The 16,691-nt window shown below is 43.5% G+C and overlaps 1 protein-coding gene across 1 annotated transcript in view; it reads left to right on the forward strand.

Moving 5' to 3' along the window:
- Positions 1-2,931: 2,931 nt before the first annotated feature.
- The window catches only part of LOC143933011 (5-hydroxytryptamine receptor 3A-like), a 65,888-nt gene continuing 52,128 nt past the window's right edge, over positions 2,932-16,691 (forward strand). The window contains exons 1-3 of the mRNA XM_077455927.1: positions 2,932-3,027; positions 15,460-15,504; positions 15,601-15,710. Of these exons, the coding sequence (XP_077312053.1) occupies positions 2,932-3,027; positions 15,460-15,504; positions 15,601-15,710 (251 nt within the window). The remainder of the gene's footprint in view (positions 3,028-15,459; positions 15,505-15,600; positions 15,711-16,691) is intronic.

Genomic DNA, 16,691 nt, shown 5'->3' on the forward strand with positions numbered 1-16,691 from the left:
AAACACAAATTGGTGCAAAAATGCATTACATGCTTTTCTGCAGCTTCTCCATTGAAGTATATTGAACCAATAAAGCACCATTTTGCGTTAAAATTCCCTGACCCTTTTACATGTGAACGTGTCCCATACGAAACCATGTAAATGAACTGTAGTGCATTTCTGCAAAAAGCACTAATAAACACATAGATGTGAACCAGGTCTATTGCCCTGTACACACGGTTGGAAATTCAGACGGAAAAGTCCCGTCGTAACGAACAAACGTCATCACGTTCCAAACGATCGAATTTTCCGACAACTTTGCCTGACCGTGTGTATGCAACACCAGTTTAGGACAAAATCTATCGGAAAAAAAATCAGACGTATTTTGTTGTCGGAATGTCCAACCATGTGTACAAGGCATAAGACGTTTAGTAACATAAAGGGGTTAAAAAAATAAAATGAGCCCTTTATAGTAGAAAAGAAAGCAGATAATTACTACTATAAGGGGTTATTTTTTCTTTTACTGTAGAACAGTGAAAGTAATATTTACAGTAGCGATTATTTGCTCTTTTTGTACTATAAGGGGCTAATTTTTTTTTTTAACCTCATTATGTTACTGGCCGATTAATCGATTATGAAAATGGTAATCGATTAATTTCATAATCAATTACTTGTCGATTAATCGATTAGTTGTTTCAGCCCTAGATGGGAGGTGTGTCAGCGGTAAAGAAAAATATCGGCGCTTTACTGTTGGATTTGCAGCGCTATTCGGCCCCTAGCGAGGCGGTTTTACCCCTCGCTAGCAGCTGAGAAAGGGTTAAAAACCACCGCAAAGCTCCTCTGCAGAGGTACTTTGCCGCCGGTATTGATTTCAATGGGCAGGAGCGGTGAAGGAGCGGTGTATATACCACTCCTTCACCGCTCCAAAGATGCTGCTAGAAGGACTTTTTTTTACCATCCTGTTAGCGCACCGCTCCAGTGTGAAAGCCCTCGGGGCTTTCACATTGGATAGACAGCAGCGGTCGTTTCAGGTCGGTTTGCAGACACTATTTTTAGCGCAATAGCGCCTACAAAATGACCCAGTGTGAAAGGGGTCTTACTAAAGACAAATACACTCCGCACTATGCAAGTGCAGTTGCTCCGAAGATTAGTCAATGTGCAGAAGCTCTGCTGACTTCCATCATCCAATCATGGCCAGGCAAAAATGTAATTTTTGTATTTTCCTTGCACATGATTGGGTACTTTGTGCAAAGTGAAGCTTTACCTCATTTACTAAGCTCTGGAGCAACTGCACTTCATAGTTAGTAAGGTTGAATAAAGACACCAGTCCATCCAGAGCGAGTGTCTACAACCATCCCTATCCCTGTACATTGCACACTCACATCGGTCCCTACCCTCAAGGAGCCCACAATCCAAGGTCCCCATTCATATACTAGGGCCAATTTTGGACAGAAGACAATTAATTATGAAAATGGTAATCGATTAATTTCATAATCAATTACTTGTCGATTAATCGATTAGTTGTTTCAGCCCTAGATGGGAGGTGTGTCAGCGGTAAAGAAAAATATCGGCGCTTTACTGTTGGATTTGCAGCACTATTCGGCCCCTAGCGAGGCGGTTTTACCCCTCGCTAGCAGCTGAGAAAGGGTTAAAAACCACCGCAAAGCTCCTCTGCAGAGGTACTTTGCCGCCGGTATTGATTTCAATGGGCAGGAGCGGTGAAGGAGCGGTGTATATACCACTCCTTCACCGCTCCAAAGATGCTGCTAGAAGGACTTTTTTTTACCATCCTGCTAGCGCACCGCTCCAGTGTGAAAGCCCTCGGGGCTTTCATATTGGATAGACAGCAGCGGTCGTTTCAGGTCGGTTTGCAGACACTATTTTTAGCGCAATAGCGCCTACAAAATGACCCAGTGTGAAAGGGGTCTTACTAAAGACAAATACACTCCGCACTATGCAAGTGCAGTTGCTCCGAAGATTAGTCAATGTGCAGAAGCTCTGCTGACTTCCATCATCCAATCATGGCCAGGCAAAAATGTAATTTTTGTATTTTCCTTGCACATGATTGGGTACTTTGTGCAAAGTGAAGCTTTACCTCATTTACTAAGCTCTGGAGCAACTGCACTTCATAGTTAGTAAGGTTGAATAAAGACACCAGTCCATCCAGAGCGAGTGTCTACAACCATCCCTATCCCTGTACATTGCACACTCACATCGGTCCCTACCCTCAAGGAGCCCACAATCCAAGGTCCCCATTCATATACTAGGGCCAATTTTGGACAGAAGACAATTAACCTACCTGCATGTCTTTGGAGTGTGGGAGGAAACTGGAGTACCCAGAGGAAACCCACGCAGGCACAGGGAGAACATGCAAACTCCAGGCAGGTAGTGTTGTGGTGTGGTTGGGATTTGAACCAGCGACCCTTTTTACTGCTAGGTGAGAGTGCGAACCACTACACCACTGTGCCACTGTGCTTGCAGAGTGCAACTGTACTTTGCAAAGTGCACAGTCTATTTGGCCCTTAGTAAATCCACTCCATAGAGTGCTTGCTGTGCTAAACACTCTGAGGCAGTGTAGGTACAATCACAAAGACAACACAAGATATAGTAGATGTGGGAGATGGTAGAGAGCAGCAAAACGCCTCTTGGGGGTGTCAAATTTGCCAATAAACAAAAAGGCTGAATGGTCATGAAAAGGTATTTTTTTTTTTATCAATATTAACTATTATATATTAATAACATGAAACTACATTGGATTAAATGTACTTTGTCATCCTGATTTTTAATCACAAAGTACTCCGTAGTGACAGGAACTCTTTAACATGACTACACCATTATATTTTATTCAGGAAAATAAGTTCTTACTCATTTTATTCTTCTTACTTTTCAGCCCAACAAAACAATGGCTCAGACCTAACAAAGCCGAACCTTATAAGACTTTCAGAACACTTGATGGAAGGATATAAGAAGTGGACAAGGCCAGTTCATAACTGGAGAAACACTACAATAGTGCATATTGAGATTGTTATATTTGCCATTTTGGGAATAGTAAGTTTCCCTTCGTTGTTTGTTCCATTTCGTCCTCTGTTTTGTTTTGTGTTTTTTGTTTCTTTTTTGTTTTTGTTTTTTAATGCACCAAATTTGTCTGACTTGGCAGTCCATGGCTTTTCCCTGTAAAGTTCTACACTTTAGTGTGCTTGCTCGTTGTTTGTGTAGAATGTCCTCTTTGGTAAAACCACTGACCACTGAATTGGAATTAAACAAATGAATAGCTAAATACATGTCCTTATAAATTCTCTAGATATAATATTTAAATTTACAGGAAACCTCATGCAAACAACACAGACATTAGCCACAGGAAGAGATTGACCAAATGTAAGTCATTATTTAAATGATATAATATGAAACAAGGGAGAATAAAAGCACTAATACATTTAAAGCATTTAGTGATTTGTATAAGAAACAACAAATCTGTTTATTCAGTTTATGGAGTTATGGCATGACTATATGAACCAGGAGGTGACATCCATTTTTTTTTATTTTCCATATTAAGAAGTATGAATGTTTACAGATATTCATTACCACATGCAAGTAAACATTTTGTATTAATTATTTGACGTTGAATAATTGGCTCCTTACTTCTAAAATCACATTCATTTTCTTTTTTTTTAACCAAAATAACATTTGAAACTTTAAATGCCATACTACGCTTTGCTAGATTGCTACTAAGTCTTCCTTTACAGACTGTCCTAAGCCATACATTTATTTTTTTTACTAGTAATGGCAGTGTGACATTATGGCGGACACATCGGACACTTTTGGCGTGATTTTGAGACCATTTACATTTATACAGCGATCAGTGCAAAATGCATTGATTACTGTGTAAATGTGACTGGCAGTGAAGGGGTTAACCACTAGGTGGCACTGTAGGGGTTAAGTGTATCCCAGGGAGTGATTCTAACTGTGGGGGGGGGGGGGGTTGTGTGTGACACGACACTGATCACTGTGGGAGCTGTGATCAGTGACAGTGTCATTAGGCAGACCGGGCAAATGCTTGTTTACATCAGCATCTCCCCGTTCTTCCTCTCTGCGGGACAATCATGGGTATCTATCTCCGCAGACATCGAGTCCGCGGGACCCGCGATCACTCTCACAAAGCTTCCACCGGGCGCCCGCAAGCCGCCTCTTAAAGCGGTTCTGCACCTTTAAAAAAAATATTAAAAGCCAGCAGCTACAAATATTACAGCTGCTGACTTTTTAATAAATTCACACTTACCTGTCCCAGGGTCCAGCAATGTCGGCGGCAGATGACGAGTGATCGCTCGTCTCTCTGCTGCCCCCGCCGCCATCCTCTGTCAGGGAATCGGGAAGTGAAGCATTGCGGCCAATTTTTATTGTGAAGCATATAGTAAAAAGGACACAAGTTTAATAAAAATATCACATGTACCAATGGGGGTTATTTACTAAAGGTAAATCCACTTTGCACTGCAAGTGCACTTGGAGGTGCAGTCACTGTAGATCTGAAGGGGAAATGAAAGGAAAGTAAAAAACAGCATTTTTGCTTGCACATGATTGGATGATAAAATCAGCAGAGCTTCCCCTCTTTTCAGCTCTTCCCCTCAGATGTAAAGTGACTGCACTTCCAAGTGCACTTGTAGTGCAAAGTGGATTTGCCTTTAGTAAATCAACCCCCCAGTGTACATAAGAACAAACATTTTTATATATACATTATATTACCAAAAATCTTGAGACACCTGCCTTTACACGCACATACAATTTAATGGCATCCCAGTCTCAGTCTGTAGGGTTCAATATGGAGTTGGCCCACCCTTTGCAGCTATAACAGCTTCAACTCTTCTGGGAAGAAAGAGCAATGCCATCTGAGGGGAGAGAGACACAAATAAAAGCAGGCCACCATCAGACGTGAGGATCTATACTGCAGCCTGCAGTACACAGCGCCCAAAGGCGGTATCCTTTTGCCATCTTACATCCACCTGATAGCATCTAGTGAATGTATGCACTTACGGCCAAGTTGCAGCATTGCAAATCTGAGTCATAGAGGCTTGATGATGCACTACTCATGAAGCACTTACTGCCCTGGTAGAATGTGCTCTAAATTGAAAAAGCGGAAACCTTCTTTTCAACCATAAGCATGAATAACAACCTAACAAATCCATTTTGAAATTCTGTAGTTAATTTCCAGTGCTGCCTGCCATTTCCTAGTGCTTTCTGGCAGCACAACGGAGTGTCAGTTTTCTGTATCTGAACCCTTCAGATACCTTAACTGCTCTCACTACATGGAGGGAATGTACTAACTTTCCTTCCACAGAACAAGGTTCTGGAAAAAAAGGAAGGTAGGGAAATATCTTGATTTACATGAAATTAGATACCTTAGGCAAACAAAAGAAAAAAAAGGTTGGGTGAGGACTCAATACCACCTTATTGTTATGAATAATTAAGAATAGCCCTTTACAAGAGAAAACTGCCAAACTCACCGCAACCAAGAACACCAATTTCCCTGTCAGAAGGAACAAAGGAATAAGGCGCATCGGCTCAAAGGGTAGTCTTTGTAATGCCGCCAAAACTAGATTCAAATCCCTTGGGCACAAGGGTGACCTAACTGGAGGATTTATATGCATTACTCCTTGTATACAGGCCCAGATCAAAGAGTGCAAAGTAAGCGGCCTTTGGAAAAAAATTGGAAAAAAATACTGACAAGGCCGAGATCCGACCCTAGATAGAACTCCAGGCTAGCTTCACATTCCTAATTGTAGGAAGGCAAAAACTCTATAACATACTTCCGAGGAAGCCATGCTTGGTTTCCACCAGGAACATAGGCCCTCCAGACCCTATAGCAAATGCTCGTTGAGGCTGGCTTTCTTGCATTAATCAAGGTAGTTAGCACTGACCCTGAAAGCCCCTTATTCATTTAGAGTGTAAGCTTAATAGCAAAACTGCTAAATTCAGTGTTTGCAAGGCAGGATGAAATACCGGGCCCTGCAAAAGTAGGTCTGGACAAGAAGGAAGAGTCCATGGATCCCCTACTGCCACCCTTACGATCTCTGCATACTAAGATCGCCTGGATCATGCTGGATCATGCTACTAGGACTACCAGCTTCCATTCCTTTTGACTCTGCATAAAAGCCGTGGTAGAAGCAGCACTGGAGGGAATGCATAAATCAGTGAAAAACTGAACCTGCGGGGATACTATTGCATCTTCCGCATGCGAGTGGATCCATTGTCTTTAACACAAAGTTGTCCAACTTTGTGTTAAACTGGACGCTAAGAGATCTATGTCCAAGATACCCCATTTCTGGCATATGGCCAAAAAAAATAAAAAATGTCGGGATGTAGAGACCATTCATTCTCCCGGGAACAATTCTTGGCAGCTCAAGAAAATTGTCTGCCAATTCTCCACTTCCCGGAATGAAGACTGCAGATAAGCAAGGTACATGCTTCTTTGCCCTAGCCAGACCAGGATTCTCCTCCCTTTGGCTATGTGACTTCTAGCACCCCCTAGGTGATTGATGTAAGCCACTGCTGTGGCATTGTCGGATTGTATTCTGACAGGACAATCCTGCAAGCTGAACGTTCAGGCCATTAGAGCCAGACGTACCACCCTAATCTCTAGAATGTTTATGAACAAGGTTTTCTCGGATCTTGCCCTGGGCATTGGTCTCTTTCAGGACTGCTCCTCAGTCCAAGAGGCTGGCCTCCGTTGTCACCACCTCCCAGGTAACTGGTATGAAGGATCTTCTCTTCTGCAAATTTTTTGGTTACCAACCACCAACTGAGACTCTGGTGTACCTTTGGGGCCAGATACCTTGGATAATGCAAGGCTTGGATCTTCTTGTTCCAAGTAGACAGAATACTGTTTGCAACAGTCTTGCTGAGCATAGGAAACTGCTTCGAAAGAGGCCACCATCTTCCCTAGCAATTCCATGCAAAAGCAAGTGGAAGGACTTTTCCTTGCCTTAACCACATGGACCAGCTCTCTTATAGCGCTGACTTTTGTCTGAGGCCAAGAGACCCTCTTTTTTTTCAGGCTGTGCCCCACATACTCTAGCCTCCTTACTAGACGTAAGAAGACTTTTTATTATTTTTAGGTCGAGAACCCAACCCAGGTGTTCCAGATACTATACCATGCTGGACAAGGTCTGGTCTAGCCGGGCTACAAACTGATCTATCAGCAGCGTTCGCCTAGGTATGCCATTACTTCTATACCCTGGGCCCTTAGTCTTTCTAGAAGTGAGCCCAGAACTTCCAAAACACCCAGGGTGTGGTGGCTAACCCAAAGAACAAGGCCACAACTGGCAGAGGTGCTGTTCCAATGCAAATTGCAGAACTTCTGGGGAGCAGGGAAAAATGGCACATGCAGATATGCATCTATGATGCCTATTCACGCTAGAAATTCTCCTCCCTGCAGGGTGGATACGACTGACCGGATTGATGCAATACGAAGAGAGTGGATGTTTAGGAACAGATTTTTGCGATCTACAATGGGTCTGACATCTCCATTCGGTTTTGCTACCTTGAAGAGATTTTAAATAAGACCACATACCCTGCTCTTCTTAGGTTGTCCCCTGGGCCCTTGTGACATCAATCGGTCTAGTGCCAAAAATAAAGACCTTCTTTTCACTGGGCCTTTTGGGACATTTGGACCAGAGAAAATTTCTGAAACTTTAGTTTGTAGCTTCGGTTTACCACAGAGATGACCCATCTAGGATCTCTTCTTGCCAAGCCCTTGAAAACCACAGAAGTTTTTCCCCTACCTCGATCGAGCTGGGGTGCCCTTTCATAAGGAGGTTTTGAGACTCTGTCTTGTAGGCTTCTCCCCCCAGGCACTTCTTGTAGTCCTATGCAAACATAGGTAAATAGTTCCAGAAAAAAAAACAGGTACATGTGTATACAGTTTAATGTATGCAGCATGTGTTTAAGGCAATATGCCTCTATGGAAGCTTGTATTCATGGAAGCATGAATTCACACAAAAATGTTTTTAGGCCAAATAAGAAAAGTGTGCGCTGTACACACGTATCATGTAGCACGAGGGCCTATGGAACAAGCATCTTGCAAGCTAGCATGTGTTCATGAAACGTGTTACCCCCGTACACACGGTCGGACTTTCTGACGGATAATGTGCGATCAGATCGTGCTGTCGGAAAACCCAATCGTGTGTGGGCTCCCTCTGACTTTTTCCGTCTGAATTTCAGACACACAAAGTTTGAGAGCTGGATCTAAAATTATCAACAAAATTTGATCGTTTAAATTCTGATCGTGTGTAGACAATTCCGACGTACGCAGTGCCATGCATGCTCAGAATAAATTACTAGACTAATGCTATTGGCTACTGGCCCATTTATAGTCCTGTCGTATGTGTTCTACATCACCGCGCTCAGAACGATCGGATTTTCCAACAACTTTGTGTGACCGTATGTATGCTAGACAAGTTTGGGCCAAAATCCGTCAGGAAAAAATCTGATGGATTTTGTCGTCAGAAAGTGTGACCGTGTGTACAGGACATTAGGCAACCTTACGCAACACATATCTATGGAATCATGTATCTTTAAGTACACCTGTATTAACATGCCTCTGCATGCAAGCATGAATTTTTTAGGCGATTATGCAACTTCATGTGATCAGCATCTTTATGTGAGCAAGAATCTTTATGCGACTAAGCATTTTTATGTGTTCAAGCATTTTGTGAGACCATGTATATCCATACGCACATAAACATGCATCTTTATGTGACCATGTATCCTTAAGTGATCTTGTCACTTTATGTGATCACGCATCTTTATGTGATCAACAATAAACATGTTCTGTTTGTTGTTTTTACACAACCATGCCAATATGCATCTTGTACACCCATTGCAAACATGTGAACTGGTAAAAAACGTTATCTTTAGCAACCGTGTGTTCCAGCAACTATGTACTCCAGCAATTGTGCATTTCAGCAGCTGTGAGTTTTAGAAACTATGTGCTTCAGCAACTGTGCGTACTAGCAGATGTGCGTTTTAGCTAGTCTGCAAGCAAGCACCTGCATGAGGATCCTGTGGAGGTTTTTGGCTAACAAAAAGTCTCTTCTGAGATTGAATCCTCAGAGGAAGGGACATCCGTATGTCCTTGTCCCCGATCCCTTAAAGGTAATTCAACATCTCCTGTCCACTCTTATTCCAATGCTGGAAGGACAGGGGCAGGAGAGGAGGACCTGCTGCGTTTACTTCCATCCTGGGAGGAAGATGCAAGCATATCTGCACACATGCAATCATTTCAGCTACTTTCTCTTTTAATCCAGCTAATGCTGGAGCCAAACCATCCTTAATGACGTATGCAGAGGCTGAAATGTTGGAAGTAGTTGTAGGTGAAGGACTAAATGGCTCAGCCTGGCTTGTTGCCTCAGGTTTCTCAGGGGAAGATGGCACTGTTTGCACTTCTCCCTGTTGACTTCCCTCCAATAGCACCTGGTATTCCCATGTGGTCTCTCATCCACGTACTAACCAGGCCCGACCCCACTTAGCCTTTGAGATCAGACAAGATCGGTCGTTTTCAGAAAGATGTGGCCTTTAGACATGTGCAAAAGGAAAAAATTTGTTTAGTTTCGTTTCGTTTTAATTCGTTAATTCATTCATTTTGTTTAGTTACAATCGCTAACTTCCTTAAATTCCTTTTCGGATTTAGTTTAGTTTTCTACTGAATTCGAAAAATCGGCCACATTCGAAAATATTTCAACCAAATTCGAAAATATTTCTACCGGATTCGAAATAATTTCAACATGATTCGACATTATTTCAACCACATTCGAAAATATTTTGTGACCCGACTTTAGGGCCATGTATCTCGGGGTCACTTGGTGCTAGGATATGTTGTAGTGCTAGTACTATTGTGTTTGCATACCAAAGTTGGGGTTTCTAGCTATAAGGGACCCCGAGATATGTGGCCCCAAAATCGGGTCGCAAAATGTCATTCTCTGCTCTAATAACTAATAACATTTTGCGATCCGATTTTGGGGCCACATATCTCGGGGTCACTTATAGCTAGAACCCCCAAATTTGGTATGCAAACACAATAATACTAGCACTACAACATATCCAAATTTGAAGTGTCTAGCACCAAGTGACCCCGAGATACATGGCCCTAAATTCGGGTCACAAAATATTTTCGAATGCGGTTGAAATAATGTCGAATCATGTTGAAATCATTTCGAATGCAGTTGAAATAATGTCGAATCATGTTGAAATAATTTCGAATGCGGTTGAAATAATTTCGAATCATGTCGAATTCATTCAAATTCATTTGTTATATTTCTTTCGTATTCGTTGTAATTTGTTATTTTTTAGAAGATGCAAAATTCGGCCGAATTTCGATTCGTTACGAAGCGAATTACACAAGCCTAGTGGCCTTAGGCCGCGTACACACGGGCGGATTGTCTGCCCAACTAAGTTCGTCAGACAATCCGACAGACAGTCCGTTCAAACTTTTGAATGAACGGACTTGCCCACATACGGCACTTTTTGAGCGGACTAATACGGCGGACTAAGTCCGCCATACAATCCGCTCTACTTTTGAAATGAACGGACTCGCCCACACACGCGGAGGAAAGTCCGCTCATTTCGAGCGCGTCTCCAGGTAGGCGGGGCCCGCGAGGGAGACGTCGCTGGTCCCGCCACCTGGAATGGACTTAAAGGGGAACCCCAACGCCGAAAAAAATCGGCGTAGGGGTGCCCCCCCAAGTCCACAACAGACCCTTGTCCGAGCACGCTACCCGGCCGGCCAGGAAAGGGGGGCGAGCGAGCGCCCCCCCCTCCTGAGCCGTACCAGGCCGCGTGCCCTCAACATGGGGGGTGCCTTGGGGAAGGGGGGGCCTCGCGCCCCCCCCCTAAAGCACCTTGTCCCCATGTTGATGAGGACAAGGGCCTCTTCCCGACAACCCTGGCCGTTGGTTGTCGGGGTCTGCGGGCGGGGGGCTTATCGGAATCCGGGAGCCCCCTTTAATAAGGGGGCCCCCGGATACCGGCCCCCCACCCTATGTGAATGAGTATGGGGTACAATGTACCCCTACCCATTCACCTGTGAAAAAAAAGTACAAAAAAAAACACAACACAGGGTTAAAATATTTTATTGCACAGCTCCGGGTGTCTTCCGTCTTCGGGGGTCTTCTCGCCGGACTCCTCCGCTATCTTCTTGTAGCTCTTTTGCTAGCGGAGGAGTCCGGCTTTCTTCCTCCCCGCCGCCGGCCTCTTCTCCCGACTTCGGGGGTCTTGTCCCCCTCTTCGGTTCTTCTGCCGGGCCACCGCGCCTTCTTCTAGCTCTTTTACAGGCGGTGGCCCGGTCTTCTGTCGCCGCCGTCGCCGCCGCCTTCCGTTCTTCTTCTTCTTCTTCTTCTTCTTCTTCTTCTTCTCCAGGAGATGTTGCCTCGACGATCTCTCCGGCCGGAATGCCAGAGCCGCGCTGCGCGGCCACTTATATAGTGACAATGGGGCGGGAAAAGTCCGCTCATTTCGAAAGTACAGCGGACTGGCACACACATGGGCGGACTGTCCGCTCAAACCAAGTTTGGACGGACAATCTTACGGAAATTCCGAAAGACTTAGTCTGCCAGACTGTCCGCTGAAAAAGTCCGCTGAAGCCCACACACGAGCGGACTGTCCGCTCAAATGTGTTTCGGCGGACTAAGTTGGGCAGACAGTCCGCCCGTGTGTACGCGGCCTTAGGCTTGTATCCTGGGAAGACATAGTCCTAAGCAAAAAGCAGAAGTACTAACACCATGCATCCACCACTGAGCATTAGTCCACCAAAGAGTATTATGCCACTAATAATTATGCCACTAATTATGCCACTAATAATTGCCCAGTTTGATACTGAGTAGATATGGATTTAAAAATGCCTGTGTTTACGTGCCCCACATGTGTTTTGTGACCTCTACCAGCCAATCGTTTGCTGGAAAAGCAAATCTGTAGGAGAGTGAGAGATCTGCACCCGGTCATTTAAGCCACGCCCCCGATGTCCTAGGATCGCCTTCCCCTCCTGTCCTACAAAAGGAGCAGATTTCCCACGTGCACATGCTAAGTGCGGTCCCACGATCAAACTCTTTGGTGGCTGCAGAGCAACTTTGTGAGCAGAGACTCTGACACTGAGCAGGAGGAAGCATGGTAATGTAAACTTCACATGTTCATTCACCCCTCTAGTGGAAACAACAGGTAAGCACAGTCTACTCAATAGAGTAGACCATAAGAGTGTCTTTAGGATTTTCTCACTTTAGGATCTTCTCACTTACCATTCCCCACCGCAGGATACTGCTGGGACACAGACAGACCCAATCTTCACCCATCACGGTAAGCATGTCATGGTAGACCTTCAAGCACTGGGTCCCTTTTATATGGTGTTCCTCTCCTTTGGACCTGTATAACACCCTGCAGACAACTTTCCAGTTATAATAAATGTAACCAAGGTGTCGGAACCCAGGGTCCAGCCCTCAAAAGAGGCAAAACCCTCGGTCTTCTTTCTCGAGGCTTGGGTACCATTCACTTTGACTTTTTTAATAGCACTCCGAATGGATCCGATAGTATGGCATTGCCCCGTGATCCTGTAAGGATTCTTCCAGCGGTGCTTTCTTAGCACATCTTTAACCGTGACCAACACCTAGGACACTGGTGAAAAAACTGAGTTACTTCCTGTATGGGAGGGGTTATATAGGGAGGGACTTCCTGTCTTTGATTGCACCAGTGTCCATTACCTGAAGGTGGCCTATAACCCCCACAGTAATTACTATGGCTGCTCTGTGTCCCATGATGTACGATAAAGAAATATATTCATATACATACATATATATATATATATATATATATATATATATATATATATATGTACAGTATTTATCGGCATATAATATGCACTTTTTTCCCCCTAAAATCAGGGGGAAATCGGGGGTGCGTTACACGCCGATCCCCAGCTATTTCTAATCCTTTCTGGCGTTCTCCGCGGCTTCCGGGTATTTTCGGCTATTTTCGGCCGTTCTCGACTATTTTCGTCCGCCGAGTGTGGCCGAAAATAGCCGCGAACGACCGAGTGCAGCCAAAAATACCCAAAAGCCACCGAGAACTACCGAGCGCCGCCGAGATACACAGGACATCTGTTCTGTATCTCGGCGGCCCATTTTTAAATGGCAAACACACTGAAAAGACTGCAAATGACTGATAAGGCTAAATGGAAGGATGCAAATGACTGACAAGGCTGCAATGCAAGGCTGCAAATGATTGACAAGGCTGCAATGCAAGGCAGCAAATGATTGACAAGGCTGCAATGGAAGGCTGCAAATGACTGAAAAGGCTGCAATGCAAGGCTGAAAATGACACTGATAAGGCTGCATTGATGGGCATTTAAATGTAAGTTTTTTTCCTTAAACTTCCCCCCTAAAAGTTTTTTTCTTTTAAATTCCCTCCTAAACTTGGGGTGCGTGTTATACGCTGATAAATATGGTATATATATATATATATATATAGCGTTCACCAATTGCGTTATGCATAACTAGGGATGGGCAAAAGGTTCAGCCGAAGCATAAGTTCAGGCCGAACTTTGGTTGTTCAGACGTTCGGCGAACAATGAACATTATGCGGTGTTCGCAGCACATTTGAAAGCCGCGGAACGGAAGCAGTGATTTTAATAATGCTTATTCAGTAATATATGCAAAAAAAATGAATGTATTGTGGGGAAAAAAGCAGATCATTACAGAATACTGTCATTTTGTTGCGGTTTGTTGTCTTTTAGGAGGATCACTTACATCCCCTCACCTCTGTGCCATGTACGACAGGCTGTTCTGTACTGAATTAAAAAATTGCTAAAATGCATATAATGCTTGCTATTAAATCTTCATTAAGAATGAGCCGAACACTCCCCTGGTTCAGTTCACACCAGAACATGCGAACAGGCAAAAAATTCTGACAAACACACGGACACCATTAAAGTCTATGAGACACAAACTTGAAAAATCAAAAGTGTTCATTTTAAAGGCTTATATGCAATTTATTGTCATAAAAAGTGTTTGGGGAATTAAGGGGAACCCCGTGCCATTGTTTTTTTTTACATTTGGTGCAGTGTTCCCCTTAATTTCCATACCAGACCTGAAGGGCCTGGTATGGATTTTGGGGGGACCCCCAAGCTATTTTTTTTTACATTTTTGGTTGGAGGGTTCCCTTAATATTCATACCAGACCCTGGTAATGGACTGGCGTGGGGGAACCCATGCCATTTTTTTCAATGAGTTTTATCTATATTGCAGAGACCCGACAATTCATTACAGCCGCGATCAGTTTTAAATGACTTTTTTCCTTTAGAAATTAAATTTTGCTGTGGTACGGTTCTAAACATGGGAAAACTGTGCCACTATAGACACCCCCAGGCTTAATATTTAAAGGAATAGTTCATTTTTATTGTTTCACTTTAAGCATTATTAAAATCACTGCTCCCAAAAAACTTCAGTTTTTAAAATTTGCATTGATACATGTCCCCTGGGCAGGACTCTTAGCCCTTGTACACACGGTCGGAGATTCCGACAACCAAATCCGACGGATTTTGTCCGAAACTGTTGCATACACACGGTCGGACAAAGTTGTCGGAAAATCCGACATGATGGCGTTATTTCGTTACGACGGGACTACGTTCACGCTAGTAGCCAATAGCTTTGATGTAGGAATTTGATCTGAGCATGCGTGGCACTTTGTCCGATCGGAATTCTCTACACATGATCGGAGTATGTCCGATCGGAGCATTTTGTCGGAAAATTTTACCAACAAGTTGGAAAACTTGGTCCGTAGGATACTCCGACAGAAACAGTCCAATGTAGACCACACACAGTCGGAAATATCCGACAAAACGGTCCGATCGGACACATTCCGTCGGAATCTCCGACCGTGTGTACAAGGGCTAACACTTTTTATAACAATAACTTGCATATAAGCCTTTAAAATGAGCACTTTTGATTTTCATGTTCGTGTTCTATAGACTTTAACGGTGTTTGCGCGTTCAAACAAATTTTTTGCCTGTTGCATGTTTTGGTTCGAACCGAATCGGGCGTGTTCGGCTCATCCTTATGCATAACAAGTGAAAAAAAAATATGTTTATCTAATTATATAAGCAGCTTTATGGCCAGGAGGGCTCTGTATAAATCAAATGTCATTGTATATGGCAAATGGAGTGGAGCACAAAACCAACAGCCCAAGCGGTACACTGAAAGTCTCAAGGAACAATGACTATGCCTTATCCTGTGGCTGCCTCAGCACATAAAACGTACTGTGATGAATGAGTTGAATGGATCCCATACTCCCAGAGAGGAAGGAAACGCGGGAGGACTTTTACAAGGTCATAAACATTTTAATAGAAAATGCACACATTTATTCAAAAGCTATTTTTCTTGATTTCTTTGTATCAAAACATATAATTGTCATTTAAAAATGTTTTAGGAAATTACATTTTCTTTTTTAATAGGAAGAAAAAAGTCAAGTGCTGAAAACTTACCTCTGGTTTAAAGAGGTAAATACTTGGTTTTCTAGTTATATTTATTTCATATTCAATGTCATAATTTTATTTTATTTTTTCCATTCTTATCTTTCTGTTTGCTTTTTCTAGTCATGGGTTGATGAATTTCTCACCTGGGATCCAACAAAATTTGACAATGTAACTCAAATTTCCATTCCCAGACAACTCATCTGGGGCCCAGATATAGTGGTCATGGAGTTGTAAGTATCAATAATAAATAACATGAAAACATTTCCCAAAAAATAAGCTTATTATCTAAAGCCCCAATCACAGTCAGATAAGCATACATGCCCTAGAGCCAGTTTAATTGGGGGCCCAAATATCCTACCAGAATATTTTCTTGCAAGGAACCAGAACACATGGAGGAAACCTATGCAAACCCAAGAACCGTTCAATCAATTCAGAGTGCATGTATCCTAGAGGGAACTGTGTTCAGGACACAATATTACAAGCCACAATGCTAACCAAGTAGCCTATGCGCCTTTCTTGATAGAAATACACAAAATATCAGTTACTCAGCCCAGCAAGACTTTAAAGAGGAAGTAAACCCTGATGAGTTTACTTCCTCTTTCATTTCCTGCAAAGGCAAAGCATAATGGGCTACTATGCATCGCATAGTAGTCCATTATGTGTCACTTACCTGACACAGGAGCCAGCGAAGTCACCGCTGTCCCCTGTAGTTCGGCGCATCCATCTTCTCGGTGGGGTCTCGCAGCTCCGCCACTGTCATTCGGCAAAGCCGCAATGACGTCACTCCCGCGCATGCACACAGGACCCGAGATGCGTGGCATTGCGCGGCATCTTCGTCATTGAGGATGCCACGCTCAGTGCGCCTACGCTCCACTGTCTACAGCGCATGCGCCGTAGACAGCGGTGCCCGTCTTCGGGCAAATATCTCCTAAACCGTATAGGTTTGGGAGATATTTCTTGGACCTACAAGTAAGCCTTAATCTAGGCTTACCTGTAGGTCAAAGTGGTTTGTAAGGGTTTACAACCACTTTAAGTATATGTGTACCTTTACCTTGTACAGCAACCCATTCAGTTTAACTACTTCAGCTCTGAAAGGTTTACCCCCCCACCCCCTTCATGACCAGGCCAGTTTTTGCAGTACGGCACTGCATTACTTTAACTGTCAATTGCGTGGTCGTGTGACGCTGTACACAAATAAAATGTTTGTCTTT

Source organism: Lithobates pipiens, unplaced genomic scaffold (genome assembly GCF_037356315.1).
Source record: "Lithobates pipiens isolate NorthernLeopardFrog02 unplaced genomic scaffold, aLitPip1_a1.2 Scaffold_27, whole genome shotgun sequence".
In the NCBI taxonomy this organism is placed as follows: Eukaryota; Metazoa; Chordata; class Amphibia; order Anura; family Ranidae; genus Lithobates; species Lithobates pipiens.